Below are 14,742 nucleotides of genomic sequence, written 5' to 3'. Positions count from 1 at the left end.
TCTGCCTGCCAGCCTAATCACCCCCTAGCCACTCTGCTGCCAGCCTGTTTGCCCCCAACTTCCCTCCTCTGCCGGCCTGGTTACCCCTAACTGCCCTCTCCTGCAGGGTTGATCACCTCCAACTGCCCTCCCTTACAGGCCTGGTCCTTCTCAACTGCCCTCCCTTGCAGGCCGGGTGTCTCCCAACTGCCCTCTCCTGCTGGCCATCTGTGGTGGCCATCTTGTGTCCACATGGGGGCAGGATCTTTGACCACATGGGGGCAGCTATATTGTGTGTTGCAGTGATGATCAATCTGCATAGTACTCTTTTATTAGATAGGATAAAGGCCTGGTACAGGGGTGGGGGCCAGCTGGTTTGCCCTGAAGGGTGTCCCGGATCAGGTGGGGGTTCCCTTGGGGCGTGGGGCGGCCTGAGCAAGGGGCCTGTGGTGGTTTGCAGGCGGGCCATGCCCCCTGGCAACGCAAGCGGAGGCCCTGGTATCTGGAATTTATTTTCCTTCTACAATTGAAACTTTGTAGCCTGGAGCGGAGCCAAGCCTGGGGCTCCCTCCGAAGGCCGGTAGCCATTTGTGTTGGGGTTATAATTGAAACTTTGTTGCCTTAAGCAGGTGGGCCCAGCCAGGGTGTGCAGAAAGCTTTGCTTCCCCTGTTGCCGGCGGCAACCCTGGCTTGCTCTCTCAAGCTCCATTCTGCCGCCATTTGTTTGAATTTGTTTACCTTCTATAATTGAAACTTTGTAGCTTGAGTGGAGGCTTAGGCCTGGCAAGGGCAGGTGGAAAGCTTGGCTTCCTCTGTTACCTAGGAAACCTTGCTCTCTGTGGCTGTAGCCATCTTGGTTTGGGTTAATTTGCATACTCACTCTGATTGGATGGTGGGCATGGCTTGTGGGCATGGCTTGTGGGTGTGTCGGCGGTATGGTCAATTTGCATATTTGTCTATTATTACATAGGACTAGTAGCCCATTGCAGGAAGATTCCTGCAATAGGGCTTCCTGCTGCGTTCTCCCCCGGCCCCGCCTGCTTTCCTCCCTTCTCCCCCAGCCCCGCCTGCTTTCCTCCCTTCTCCCCCAGCCCTGCCTGCTTTCCTCCATTCTCCCCCAGCCCCGCCTGCTTTCCTCCCTTCTCCCCCAGCCCCGCCTGCTTTCCTCCATTCTCCCCCAGCCCCGCCTGCTTTCCTCCCTTCTCCCCCGGCCCCGCCTGCTTTCCTCCCTTCTCCCCCAGCCCCGCCTGCTTTCCTCCCTTCTCCCCGGCCCCGCCTGCTTTCCTCCCTTCTCCCCGGCCCCGCCTGCTTTCCTCTCTTTTTGATGGGCTGTCATCTGCTGCCCCGCTTGCTTGCTTCTCCGCAGCTTCGCTCCCTTCTTCATGCTTGGCCTCTTTCTACGCTTTCTTGATATGCAAATTAACCGCCATCTTGGTTGGGTTAATTTGCATACTCACCCTGATTGGCTGGTAGGCGTAGCAAAGGTGCGGTCAATCTGCATATTACTCTTTTATTAGGCAGGATAGATATGAAGTAATTTGTGTTTCTTATTTTCTCTATTCATAGTTATTAACAAATAAAAGTCACTTTTAAGTTTCAAGTTTTGAGCTATTTTTATATATCTAGAAAATGTCCAAATGGTTATCACAGTTTATTTTATTTTTTTCCTGATTGCTTTGGTAACAGGACTTTATATATTTGTATTGTATAGACATATGTAGAAAGAGGGCTGATTTGAAGTATATGTGATTATATAAAATCATAGTGGTTTTTATTAAGTGCATTTAAACTTCATTTAGAGTTATAATATTGCTGCTTCCTCTAATTATGAGAAAGGGAAACAATTGAACAATGTAGATTTAATTTTTCTTTTTGGGTCTTCCTAGCAATTGAAAGCATGTAGTGAAGAACAAGAAGATAGAGAATGTTTGAACCAAGCGATCACTGCTCTCATGAATCTCCAAGGTAGTATGGACCGAATTTACAAGCAGTATTCACCTCGACGCCGACCTGGGTAATTCCAAACTGTTGAAAATATGAATGCTTCTGCATACTTCACTTACATCTGATGCCTGTTTTCCTCAAGAAGTGTTATTTATAGTGATAGTTGTATTCTTGAAAATTATACTTTGGTTTTACGTTTTTATTTTGGTCTTCTAGTCTTTTTAAATTGGCATTGTATTATTGTTAAGATATGTGTAAAAAATTTAAAAGATATAGTTGATAAGTTTTGTATAATTTATATAAGAAATAGGATTATTTAATTTTAAGACGAACGGCAATAGGAATGAAATATAGAGTCTCTGGTACTTCTCTTTCACAATATGAAATTGAGGCTTGTAGTGGCAAAGTTAGAAAAAAATAAATGCTGTGTGCAAAATCTAGTGTTTGGTTATTTAATACTAGAAGCCCGTTGCACGAAGTTTCGTGCAATAGACTTTCCTTCACCTGGCTGCCAGCACCAGTTTTCCGCCAGCACCAGTTTTCGTCTGGCCACCCCTGATCGAAGCGCCTCCTGAAGGCTGAGGGTGGGACTCGGGAGGCGCTCCGATGGGGGGCGGTGGCCAGAGGAAAACTGGTGCTGGCGGAAAACTGGTGCCGGCAGCCACGCAATTGGCCACCGGCGTCTTCCGCCGCCCGCCGCAGCGTCTTCCGCAGGCCCCATGGGTCCGCCCGCAGCGCCAGCCCGCCAGCCGTTTAGGCCTGCGGGAGGAGCTGGAGGAGCGGGGAACTGGGACTCGCGAGTCCCCGCCCCCCCGCTCCTACTGCCAGCCAATCGGCCACCCTGAGTCCCGCCCCCCGCGCCTCCAGCCGGCCCAATCGTGGGCGTAGCGGAGTGATGCAATTTGCATATTGCCTTTTTATTATGTAGGATTTTTGTCACTTGATTTGAGGTAGTTTACACTTAAAGCAATTATGGTTGCTTAGTCATTGAATAAGCTAACTTTGTCTTGGTATTTTTTTTAGGGATCCTGTTTGCCCTTTTTATAATCGTCAATTAAGAAGCAAGCACCTGGCTATTAAAAAAATGAATGAAATTCAGAAAAACATAGATGGATGGGAAGGCAAAGATATTGGACAGTGTTGTAATGAATTCATTATGGAAGGTCCATTGACAAGAATTGGTGCTAAACATGAACGGCATATTTTTCTTTTTGATGGCTTAATGATTAGCTGCAAACCCAATCATAGTCAGTCACGCCTTCCAGGTTACAGTAGTGCAGAATATAGATTAAAAGAAAAATTTGTCATGAGAAAAATACAAATATGTGATAAAGAAGATACTTGTGAATACAAACATGCTTTTGAATTAGTATCCAAAGATGAAAACAGCATAATATTTGCTGCTAAATCTGCTGAAGAGAAAAATAATTGGATGGCAGCACTTATTTCTCTTCATTATCGTAGTACTCTAGATCGAATGCTAGATTCAGTATTATTGAAAGAAGAAAATGAGCAACCACTGAGATTACCAAGTCCTGAAGTTTATCGTTTTGTAGTAAAAGACTCTGAGGAAAACATTGTTTTTGAAGACAACTTGCAAAGTAGAAGTGGAATCCCCATTATTAAAGGAGGAACAGTGGTGAAGTTAATTGAAAGATTAACATATCATATGTATGCAGGTATGTGAAACTCATTACAAGTGATTGTCTAGGCCGAAGGAGCTAAAAGCTTTTCAAAAATGTTCAAAAGGCTTGAGGCCTGAAAAAAAATGCCTCTAAAATATGAAAAGAATACTGCAGAATCAAAAGGAATAAGTAACTAACTAAATGTCTCTAAAATACAATATTATTAACTTCACTGATAATTAAATATTCATAAAAATGGTATATCCATAAATCTTAAATGTGAAAACAATCCTCATTTCTCAAGAAATACTGTGATTGGCAGAAAGAGCCACAATTGGAAAAGCCAGGATAAAAGGAAAAAGGAAGTAAGGCCTCCAAAATACGCTGAATAAATTGAATATGCAAACTGTTTTATGCTCTATTTTTTCAGATCCCAATTTTGTTCGTACTTTTCTTACTACATATCGTTCATTTTGTAAACCACAGGAATTGCTAAGCTTACTGATTGAACGGTAAGAAAAATTTTTATTTCACTTATATTTGCATTTTGTAAAAACTGAACTGTTTTTTATCTTGTAAAATGCTGGGTACCTAGTATCTACTCAAGTGGTTTTTTTAATATAATTTATTTGGCATAAAATTAGCAGTATTTCTGTTCACTTTAAACAGTGTGCTTAAACTGAAATCCCTGTTTATAATAGAGGTCTTTTCAGAGCTTAGCAATGTTTATAGTGGTAATCAGAAAGACCCATTTTAGAGGATAAAAAAACTATGTATCTTAATTAAATTGTTTTCTGTACAATAAAACAATGTTTTCTTAAAAGATACTTTTTTACTTTTAAAACAAACTTTTTATTATGAAATATAGTAAGTGTACAAGAGTGAATAGGAAAATATAATAACCTCATGTATCAGTCATCCAACTGTGGTAATTATCAAATCATATGTGCCCTATTTTTCTACCATTTCAACATCCTAATCCCAGGATTACAGTCAGCCTCTGTTTCCATGGGTTCATTATTCTTATCCGTCTCCATATCTGAGGATACGGAGGGCTAAGGGACTCCACCAACAGTGGATTTTGTATCTGCTGGGGTCTTGGAACCAATCCCCTGGGGGTACCAAGGGACAACTGTCTTTTGCAGTATATTCTAGACAGTGTATTTCACCTGTAAATATTTCCAGTTGTATTTCTAAAAGATAAGTACTCTTATTAAAAACATAATCAAAATATCATTATTAGACCTAAAAATTAACATTTTCTTATTGTAATTAATTTTTAAAAGTAAGTTTTAGATTGACTTTTTATCTTTTACTGAGTATATTAGTGGCAGTTTAAATGCTTTAAAGGTTAAATGTAGCATCTGAACTCCAAAATAATTTTTGTTTCACATTTAAAAACTTAATGCCAGAATTTTATCTTGACCTCTAACATTATGTTTTTCTATGAAACAAAGTTTACCAGACTGAGTCACTGTAATGAGCTGGGAAGATTTACTTGGTTGTATTTCCATGTCCAAAATTAGGAAAGCATACATGTTAGACATAATTTAGCTATATTTCTTGTGGGCAGTTTTTTTTTTTTTTAACTTTGCTTTTTACTTTATCCACTTAGGTATGTTCTTTACTGTTTAAAATTCAGTTTGGACCCTCTCTTTGGATTTATATTCATTTATTTAAGGAAAGTTATATCTACTTGCATTTAAAAAATAAATATTATGGATATTAAAGAGGTTATACTCCTTACAGATTTTTTTCTTGAATCTTTTCCATTGATCTTTTCTATGTTGATAAATACTAGTTACTAAACTTTTTTTATAGAAGTAAGACTATAAAACCTTAGTACTGTATAGCCAAAGGGCAATTTTTTGTAGTATGTAATGCTTTAAGAAAAATTTATCAGTAATTGTACTTTTCACATAAATAGTAGAAAACAAGGTTGCTTAGTTAAAATATTCTTACTGCTGTGTTTGAAATCCTTTTCATTTATGTATAAACATGGAAAATTTCTCTCATTTTGCTTTTCTTCTTAGATTTGAAATTCCAGAGCCAGAACCTACTGAAGCAGATAAATTGGCAGCAGAGAAAGGCGAACAACCAATTAGTGTAGACCTTAAAAGGTTTCGCAAGGAATACGTCCAACCAGTGCAACTTAGGTTTGGCGTGTATATTATATTTTTAATGTGCCGTTCGATTTTCAGTATATAGTTAGCACAAAAGTTTTTACCTCTTAATTCAGGTATAGGTATTGTTGTTAACCTCATAGCAGTTAAGTTCTTTCTTTATGAATTTACTCTTAAATACCCTGAAGAATTTTAATTATTAAAATAGATGTTATTTGCATCAGATATCTGGCATGTGATATTCTTACAGACCAGGATACCTATTAAGTAAAACTTATAAAATTGCATATGAGTTTGCCTATTGTCAACTCCTCCCTCACACACACACACCTTTTTTTCTTCATGTCTCATTATGAATATCTAATAACCTTGGGCTTAATGTTTTGCTATATTGATTTTATCATACATTTATTAATTTATCATTCTTCTATTGGTCCATTAATTATCTAATTGGAGTTGTAATTCAAAGTACACTTTTCTTTAAATACTTCCACTTGTATATCATTAATGGTATTTGTTTATTCTTGTTTTCTAAACTGTATACAATACACTTTGGTTGACTTTTAACAAATACATACATTTCTATAATCCAAATTCCTTTCAAGATATAAAATGTTATCATCACCCCAGAAAGTCCTTTTATGCCCATTCTAATCAGCTTTTGTTCTGATTGCTCAAAGCAGTATTTATCTTACTACATAGATTAATTTTACCTATTTTAGAATTTTATATAAATGGATTCTTATATTGTATACTCTTTTGTGTCTAACTTCTTTCACTGAACATGTTTTTGAGCATGTTGTTGCTTGTATAGTAGTTTGTTCTATTTTATTGCTGAGGTGGTATTCTATTATATGAATACTAGTGGCTGGTGCACGGATTTGTGCACATTGAAAGGAAATTAATTGTGCCAATAGTTGGTCTTCAGACATATTCTGTCAAGGACGCTGCTTTCTTTAAGCTTCAGAATGCCAGCAAAAACAACCAAATTCACGATCGACAATGACAGATAGAAATACACACATGCGATTGGTGCCAGCGAGATCTCGTGCATGCGCTAGTCAATGTTTATTTTTAAATTGCCAGTGCGCATCATATGTACCGGCTGGTTGGACAGATGGACAGTCAGTCATTTAGCCTTTTATATATATAGATACCACAGTTTGTTTATTAATTTCCCCACTGAAGGATACCTGGGTTCTTTTCAGTTTTTATTATGAAAAAAGCTTCTATGAACTTTTATTTTTCAAGTTTTTTGTGAATATATTTTTTCACATAGTATCTTGGGTTAACAACTCAGAGTGGAATGGTGAGTTGTAGGGTAGGTGTATGTTTAATTTTAAAAGAAACTGCCAAATCTTTCTCAAAGTGATTATACTGTATTACACTCTTACTAACAGTGTATTAGAGTTCCAGTTGCTTCAAATCCTCATTAGCGTTTAATGATGACTACCTTTATACCTTATCCACACTGAGGGGGTGTAGTGGTATTTCTCTGTGGTTTTAATTTGATGACTAATGATGTTGAGAACTTTATATTGTTCTTACTGGCTATTCATATTTATTTTGTGAAGAATCTATTCAAATCTGCCTATTTTTTTGAGTTATTTTTTTACTATTGAGTTGTTATAGTTATTGAGATTCCAGTCTTGTCAAATAAATGTTTTATAAATTTTTCTCTAAATCTGTGGCTTACCTATTACTTTTCTTAATAATATATTTTGATGAGCAGAAGTTTTTCATTTTGATGAAATCTAATTATGAGATTTTTTTTCTCTTACATGATAATTTTGAAATTACATTGGATACTGTAGAAACTAGGAAGGAGAGGAAATGGAAGTAGTTATTTGAATTAACCCTGTGCAAACTAGAAGCTAACAGTTTTGTGATATCTTGAAATATTTTCTATGCCACAGAACTAACCAGGCATACAGTGACTAAGGTGGTTTTGTTCAGATAGCATGATAGAGATTGGGAATTTAAAGAATTTTCTTAGCCTGGGAGAAAAATTATTGTCTGTCAGTTAGAAAGGAAGAAAGCTAATCTAGAAACGAACAAGTGTTGGGAAGCATGTGGAGAAAAGGAAACCCTTGTGTAGTGTTGGTGGGGGAATACAGATTGGTGCAGCCACTGTGAAAAGCAGTGTGGAGTTTCCTTACAAAATTAAAAATGGAACTGTCTTATGACCCAGTGATTCCACTTTTGGGAATATATCCAAAGAAACCTGAAACACTAATTCGAAAGAATATATGCACCCCTATGTTCACTGCAGTGCTATTTATAGTAACCAAAATTTGGAAGCCGCCCAAGTGTCCATTAGTAGATGAGTGGATAAAAAATCTGTGGTGCATTTATACAATGGAATATACTGCTTTACCGTAAAAAAGAAGCAAATCTTACCCTTTGCAACAGCATGGATGAACCTGGAGAGTATTATGCTAAGTGAAATTAGCCAGTCAGAGGAAGACAGATACCATATGATTTCATTTATATGTGGAAACTAAAGAACAAAATAAACTAACAAACAAAATAGAAACAGACTCAGCTGTCAGAGGGGAGGGGATGATAGGTGGGCTGGATGAAAAAGATGAAGGGATTAAGAAAAAAACAACAAAACCCATCCTCATAAACTGACAACAGTATGGTGATTACCAGAGGGAAAATGGGGTGGGGGGAGGTAAAAGAGCGCAACAGAAGGATAAATGGTGATGGAAGGAGACTTGACTTGGGGTGGGGAACACACAATACAATAACAGGTGATCCTATATAATAAAGATATAATATGCAAATGGTTGTTATGCCGTGAAGTGTAACAACTGGATCACAGATCAGCAGGAGGGTGGGGCAGCGAGCTACAAGCAGGTGGCGGAGAGCTACAGGAGGGGGCAGGGCAGCAAGCTATGGGGGGGGAGGGGGAGTGGGGGGAGCTACAAGAGGGTGGGGCAGCAGGCGGAGAGCTACTGGTGCACAGATTTGTGCACAGGGCTACTAGTATATTATAAAATTGTACACCTAAAACCTATATAATTTTATTAACTAATGTCACTAATAAATTGAATAAAAGTATGAAATAGTCACCCACTGAAATAATGAAGGAAAAATGCTAATCTAATTAATTTACTGTATCTCTAAGTCTAAGAGTAGAATGTTATATTTGTATAGCTCAGGCGTCCTCAAACTACGGCCCGCGGGCCACATGCGGGTGTTTTTGCCGTTTTGTTTTTTTACTTCAAAATAAGGTATGTGCAGTGTGCATAGGAATTTGTTCATAGTTTTTTTTAAAACTATAGTCCGGCCCTCCAACGGTCTGAGGGACAGTGAACTGGCCTCCTGTTTAAAAAGTTTGAGGACCTCCTGTTTAAAAAGTCTGGTATAGATTGATTAAATCTCTACTTGGACAGTCATAAGTAATATTTTTGTGATACTGCAAAACAAAATAGCTCTGTCAGAAATATTTTTTCTTTTGGAAAAAAAAAGAATGTGGACATATCTGTAAATTACATAGAAATTTGAACCAAATATACAAAATCTTAGTTGATTTTCCATCTTGTGTGGAAAATATATAAAAATTTAGATCATAAAAATTCTTTTCAATATAATCATTTAAAATAGCTTTGTATAGTATAGAGAATGAATTTTGTATGTATGAATAAAAGAAAAGGTACTTTTGCTGAAGAGTAATCGGTAATTAAGGAATTACAGGAACCATATTTTATGCTTATAAATTTTTTAAAAAGTATAATTTTAAAATAATGAACATTCTGAGATCTGTCTTCATATTGTTAAAGCACTTAAGATATTAATTAAATACAAATTACAGACTCTGTGAGTGTTATGGCCTTTGTATGTAAAGTTATCACCATGGTATTAGAGAGGTAAAAGAAGTGTAATTGAATGCTTAGGTTTCATTAAAATGTGTTTGTTTTTTTGTTTCCCCATTTTATCAGGATCTTAAATGTATTTCGGCACTGGGTTGAACACCATTTTTATGACTTTGAAAGAGATTTGGAGTTGCTTGAAAGACTAGAATCCTTCATTTCAAGTGTAAGAGGTATATTATTTAAAGGTTTGATTGAATCTTATGTCACACATGAGTTTATTTTTAAATTTGTGTGACTTAATTTAAAAGTTAAACTAGTTTTCATTTTTTAAAAACTGAAATAAGATCTGGAATGATATTTAAAGACGCCAAGGAGCTTGTATATATTTAGAACCACCTGAAGTCTTAGAACCTTGCCTTTTCAAGTTTTTTAGTAGAATCTTTCTTTTAAGGAGGTCAAAAGTCCTCTTTAATAAATTTAAGCCATTTATTATTTTTTTAAATATATTTTATTGATTTATTACAGAGAGGAAGGGAGAGGGATAGAGAGTTAGAAACATCGATTAGAGAGAAACATCGATCAGCTGCCTCCTGCAAACCCCCAACTGGGGATGTGCCTGCAACCAAGGTACATGCCCTTGACCGGAATCAAACCTTGGACCTTTCAATCCTCAGGCCGACGCTCTATCCACTGAGCCAAACCGGTTTCGGCTTAAGCCATTTATTTTTATCTCATGTCAAGGTTGCCATTCCTTGAACTAATTACATATTTGTATAATTTTATCTGTTTTCTTAGTCTCTTTAATCTTATTCTTTAGTTTTGAAAAGTTAATAACTTTTTAAATAATGTTTACTTCCCCCTGGAAAAGTTTTTAGTGTATTTTGGCACCTGAAAGGTAGGAGTTTCCTACCTGAAGTAGCAGAACACAGCCCATGAAATGAAAGTCTAGGCCATGAACATTTAAACAGATGTATGTGTCATTAAATGTATGTTATTGAATCAAGAACATTTATATTTTATCTGATAGTATAATGTGTTAATAAAAATACTATAACTAAGCCTAGCTTATTTCATCTACTTGTTTTTTAAGGGAAATTTTACTTAAAATAGAGGATATGATTTCTTTGTTTAAATTTTGAGATGTTCAAGATAAAATTTTCAGGCGTACTTTAAAATTATTTATAGTACTAAATTAATTTAAATAATATTGCAATGGAGACACTAGATTATATGTAATCTAAGAAGCTTTTATAATACATACATGTATTAGAATAAAACAAGTAAATTTTATATTAACGTCTATAGTTAATATCTAAAGGCCTTGTCTATACACATACCTCAGGATAACCAAATAGTTGATTTGTGAAAGTTTCTTTTTATAGAAGTATTATAACTAGTAAGTGAAGAAGGATGATAGAATTAGATTACCATTTCTCAATTCCTAGTAACATCACAAAAAGAGAAGTAACTGGATATTCTATGCCTCCTGTTAAAAATATACTAGCAAGTATTTGTGTCAAAAATTGACCCTGAATCAAATCAAGTCTCTATGTATCTGATTTCCAGAAAATACAGGGACAGCAAAACATGGCAATGATACCACAGGGATGGAATTGGCAAAATTCAGACTGGGGAAACACAGAGCAAAAAATAAATTACAAGCAAAATGAGAGATTAAAGGAGACTTGAGACATACTAATTCAGTGCAACGTGTAGATCTCGTTCAAATCCTATTTCAAACCAACTATAAGAAAACATGTATGCGACAGGGAAATTTGAACGCTAATATTTTTTTAATATATTTTTATTGATTTCAGAGAGGAAGGGAGAGGGAAAGGAAGATAGAAACATCAATGATGAGAAAGAATCATTGATTGGCTGCCTCCTGCACATCCCCCACCAGGGATTGAGCCCGCAGCCTGGGCATGTGCCCTGACCGGAAAACAAACTTTAACCTCCTGGTTCATAGGTTGATGCTCAACCACTGAGCAACGCCAGCCAGACTGAACACTAATATTTGATGATATTAAGAAATGATATTAAGAAGTTATTGTTGTTTTTTATATGTGATCATGGTATTGTTATTTTTTTAAATCTTTAACTTTTAAATAAATGCATACTTAAATATTAGATTTGTTTTTAAATAGCAGGGATAGAAGGGAGGGCATAATTGGGGTTAGATGAAACAAAAGGACACCATTGAGTTGGTCCTTGTTGAAGCTAGGTAAATGTTAAACATTATGTAAAGGTTTGTGTTATCTATCAAATAAAAGGCATTTTTATTTTGTATCTTTATCTAGGGAAAGCCATGAAGAAATGGGTAGAGTCAATTGCTAAGATCATCAAGAGGAAGAAACAAACTCAGGCAAATGGAATAAGCCATAATATTACCTTTGAAAATCCACCTCCACCAATTGAATGGCATATCAGCAGACCAGGACAGTTTGAAACATTTGATCTCATGACACTTCATCCAATAGAAATTGCACGTCAGCTGACACTTTTGGAATCTGATCTCTACAGGTAGACATTATCAATAATATGCTGCTCTGTTTTCAAGAACCTTGAACATATCTCTGTTTTCAGAACATTTAGCAAATTATTCATGAGTGCTTAAAAATACCTCAATCTATTCTTGTGGGCATGATGGAAAGTTTATAGCACAGTTGTTTTTTTGTTTTAATCCTCACCTGAGGATATTTTTCGATTGATTTTCAGAGAGAATGGAAGAGAGAGGGGAAGACAGAGAGAAGCATGGATGTGAGAGAAAAAACATTGATTGGTTGCCTCCTGCATGCACCCTGACCAGGGCCTGGGTTGGGGAGGAGCCTGCAACCGAGGTACGGAATCGAACCTGGGACCCTATGGTCCGCAGGCCAACACTATGCACTGAGCCAAACTGGCTACAGCTATAGCACAGTTTTTAACTTCAGTCTGTTCGGCTGGCTAAAGTCTTAAAATGTATTGCTATATAGGCCCAGATTTGGTACTTAGCAATCCTTCACAAGAGCAGTGGCAGAGAGAATACTAATGCAATAGAATGGCAGCCACTTTCAAAGTAGTCACTGAGCTTCTACTAATACTACTTCTCTCAGATTGCTTTATTAAGTTGTTTCAGCTTAATCAGTCAGTATAGATGCTAGGCTCTTGGCAGCTAAGTAGATAGAATATTGAGTGAGACAAGCTTTATTCTTTTTGCTTTTCTTTTTTTCAGATTCTACATAATCAGAATTTTACTTGGGAGCTTGGCAGGGTTAGGTTTGTTAGGCAAATGAATAACAAAATTGTTAGAGGAGAATAAAGATTTCTTAACTTCTTTTAAGGCATCTCAAATAACTTTAGCTTTTTGAAGTAAATATTAACTTTAAAGAAAAGTTATTTCTAAAGTAGTGCGATGATGAGCCATAGTTAAAACTTCCAGCCTGGCCAACGTGGCTCAGTGGTTGAGCCAAGAGGTCATGATCAGGGTACATGCCTGGGTTGCAGGCTGGATCCCCAGCAGGGGGTGTGCAGGGAGCAGCTAATCAATGATTCTCATCATTGATATTTCTAACTCCCTCTCCCTTTGTCTCTGAAATCAATGAAACTATTTTTTATTTTTTTTAAATCCTTCCAAACCATTTTCTTTCATTTGTAAGGATCTCTAGAAATGTGCTTGGCTATTTGTTTTAATGTGTATTACATCACCTTTCTTTATATATAGTGTTCTTGCCATCACCCTATATCTGGAGTGGCTTATTTGTAGAGCTTTGTCCTGTGTACCAAAATGTTGCTGGTCCAAATGATCTCTCTCTCTCTCTTTCTCTTTCTCTCTCTCTCTCTCTCTCTCTCTCTCTCTCTCTCTCTCTCTCTCTCTCTCTCCCTTTCTCCCTCTCTCCCTCTCTCCCTCTCTCCCTCTCTCCCCCTCCTCCCTGTAAGCATGTCCTGGGGTGAGGACTAAAAATATACATATACAGGGTATCCCCCAAAAAATGTATACACACTTTAACAGCTGATAGCTCAATTTTGAAAATGAAATGTATTTTAATAAACACTGCCTTTATAATTATTCAAAGTGTGTATCATTTTTTGGGGGACACTCTATATATAAAAAGAAGTTATCCTGGTTAGCAGCCAATTTTTTCTTTACATGGATTACACAGAAAAGTAAGATTATATAAAGTTTAGTGCTAATAGGGAATGTAGGAAGGTATATTCTTTATTAGCACTAGACATAAAACTCTGCCTTCTTTAGAATTGGGCCTGTGTTTTGCCCTGGCTGTGTTATTCAGAATTTAGCACACATGTTGGAGGTTGTCAACATCTGACTCAAAGTGTCATGTTATATTTTAAGTAATTTGGAGTTCAGGTTGTTTTTGTTTATAATGTGGGATTTGTGATAGATAGGAATGGAAGGACTTGTTACTTGAGATAACAAAGCAGATAGTACTGAATCAAGTTTTTCTTCATATGGTGACTGTTACACGAATAGACATAGAAAGAAAAAAGCATCTAGCTCTATGTGGACTTGCTTTCAGAACATAGGAATACCTTTGTTAAATGATATGTATATTATGGAAAATGGGTAACATACATAAAACATTAACACTAAACTAAATTTATGGTGAAATAATAGAACCACTTTAAGAAAACTTATTTTAAAAGATATTTTTATTGATTTTAGAGAGAGGAAGGGAGAGGGAAAGAGAGAAACATCTATCGGCTGCTCCTGCACGCCCCCTGCTGGGGGGGATCGAGCTCACAACCCCGGCAAATGCTCTGACCATGAATCGAACCAGTGAATGGGACAACACTCAACCAACTGAGCCACAACCAGCCAGGGTGCTGGTCAATTTTTAAATAATGTAACCCCTACTCACTATGTACAATTATTTAATCAGCTCTTTTGTTTGACTTTTTAAAAAAATATTTCAGGTATTCCAAAAACTGTAGAAAACAATATAATAAGCACCCCTGAACAACAAAAGCATTATGAATAAAGTTGAAGTCCTTTGTGTAATTCTCCCCAACCCCATTCCTCCTCTTTCTCCCAAGTAATACCACTATCTTATATTTAGTGTTTACTATTCCTGTTTATATCTTTATAATTTATATCAATATAAACATTCATTAACAGTATGTAGCTTTGTTTCACATTTTAAAACTTTATCATTCTGCAACTTGTTTTTTACTTAAATTGTTTCTGGCTCTTGTTCAAGTTAAGAAATATAGCTCTAGTTTTTTGGGTTTTTTTCTTTCTTTTTTAAAAGA

The 14,742-nt window shown here is 36.6% G+C and overlaps 1 protein-coding gene across 1 annotated transcript in view; it reads left to right on the top strand.

The window, feature by feature from the left end:
* SOS2 (SOS Ras/Rho guanine nucleotide exchange factor 2) overlaps positions 1 to 14,742 on the top strand; it is a 109,956-nt gene that overhangs the window by 70,167 nt on the left and 25,047 nt on the right. Inside the window, exons 9-14 of the mRNA XM_079768413.1 lie at positions 1,866 to 1,993; positions 2,947 to 3,602; positions 3,979 to 4,060; positions 5,582 to 5,704; positions 9,619 to 9,722; positions 11,793 to 12,015. Of these exons, the coding sequence (XP_079624539.1) occupies positions 1,866 to 1,993; positions 2,947 to 3,602; positions 3,979 to 4,060; positions 5,582 to 5,704; positions 9,619 to 9,722; positions 11,793 to 12,015 (1,316 nt within the window). The remainder of the gene's footprint in view (positions 1 to 1,865; positions 1,994 to 2,946; positions 3,603 to 3,978; positions 4,061 to 5,581; positions 5,705 to 9,618; positions 9,723 to 11,792; positions 12,016 to 14,742) is intronic.

The sequence above is a fragment of the Cnephaeus nilssonii genome (genome assembly GCF_951640355.1).
Source record: "Cnephaeus nilssonii genome assembly, chromosome: 4".
Taxonomy (NCBI): Eukaryota; Metazoa; Chordata; class Mammalia; order Chiroptera; family Vespertilionidae; genus Cnephaeus; species Cnephaeus nilssonii.
The sequence above is the reverse complement of the archived record's forward strand: the minus strand, read 5'-3'. Positions and strand labels throughout refer to the sequence as shown.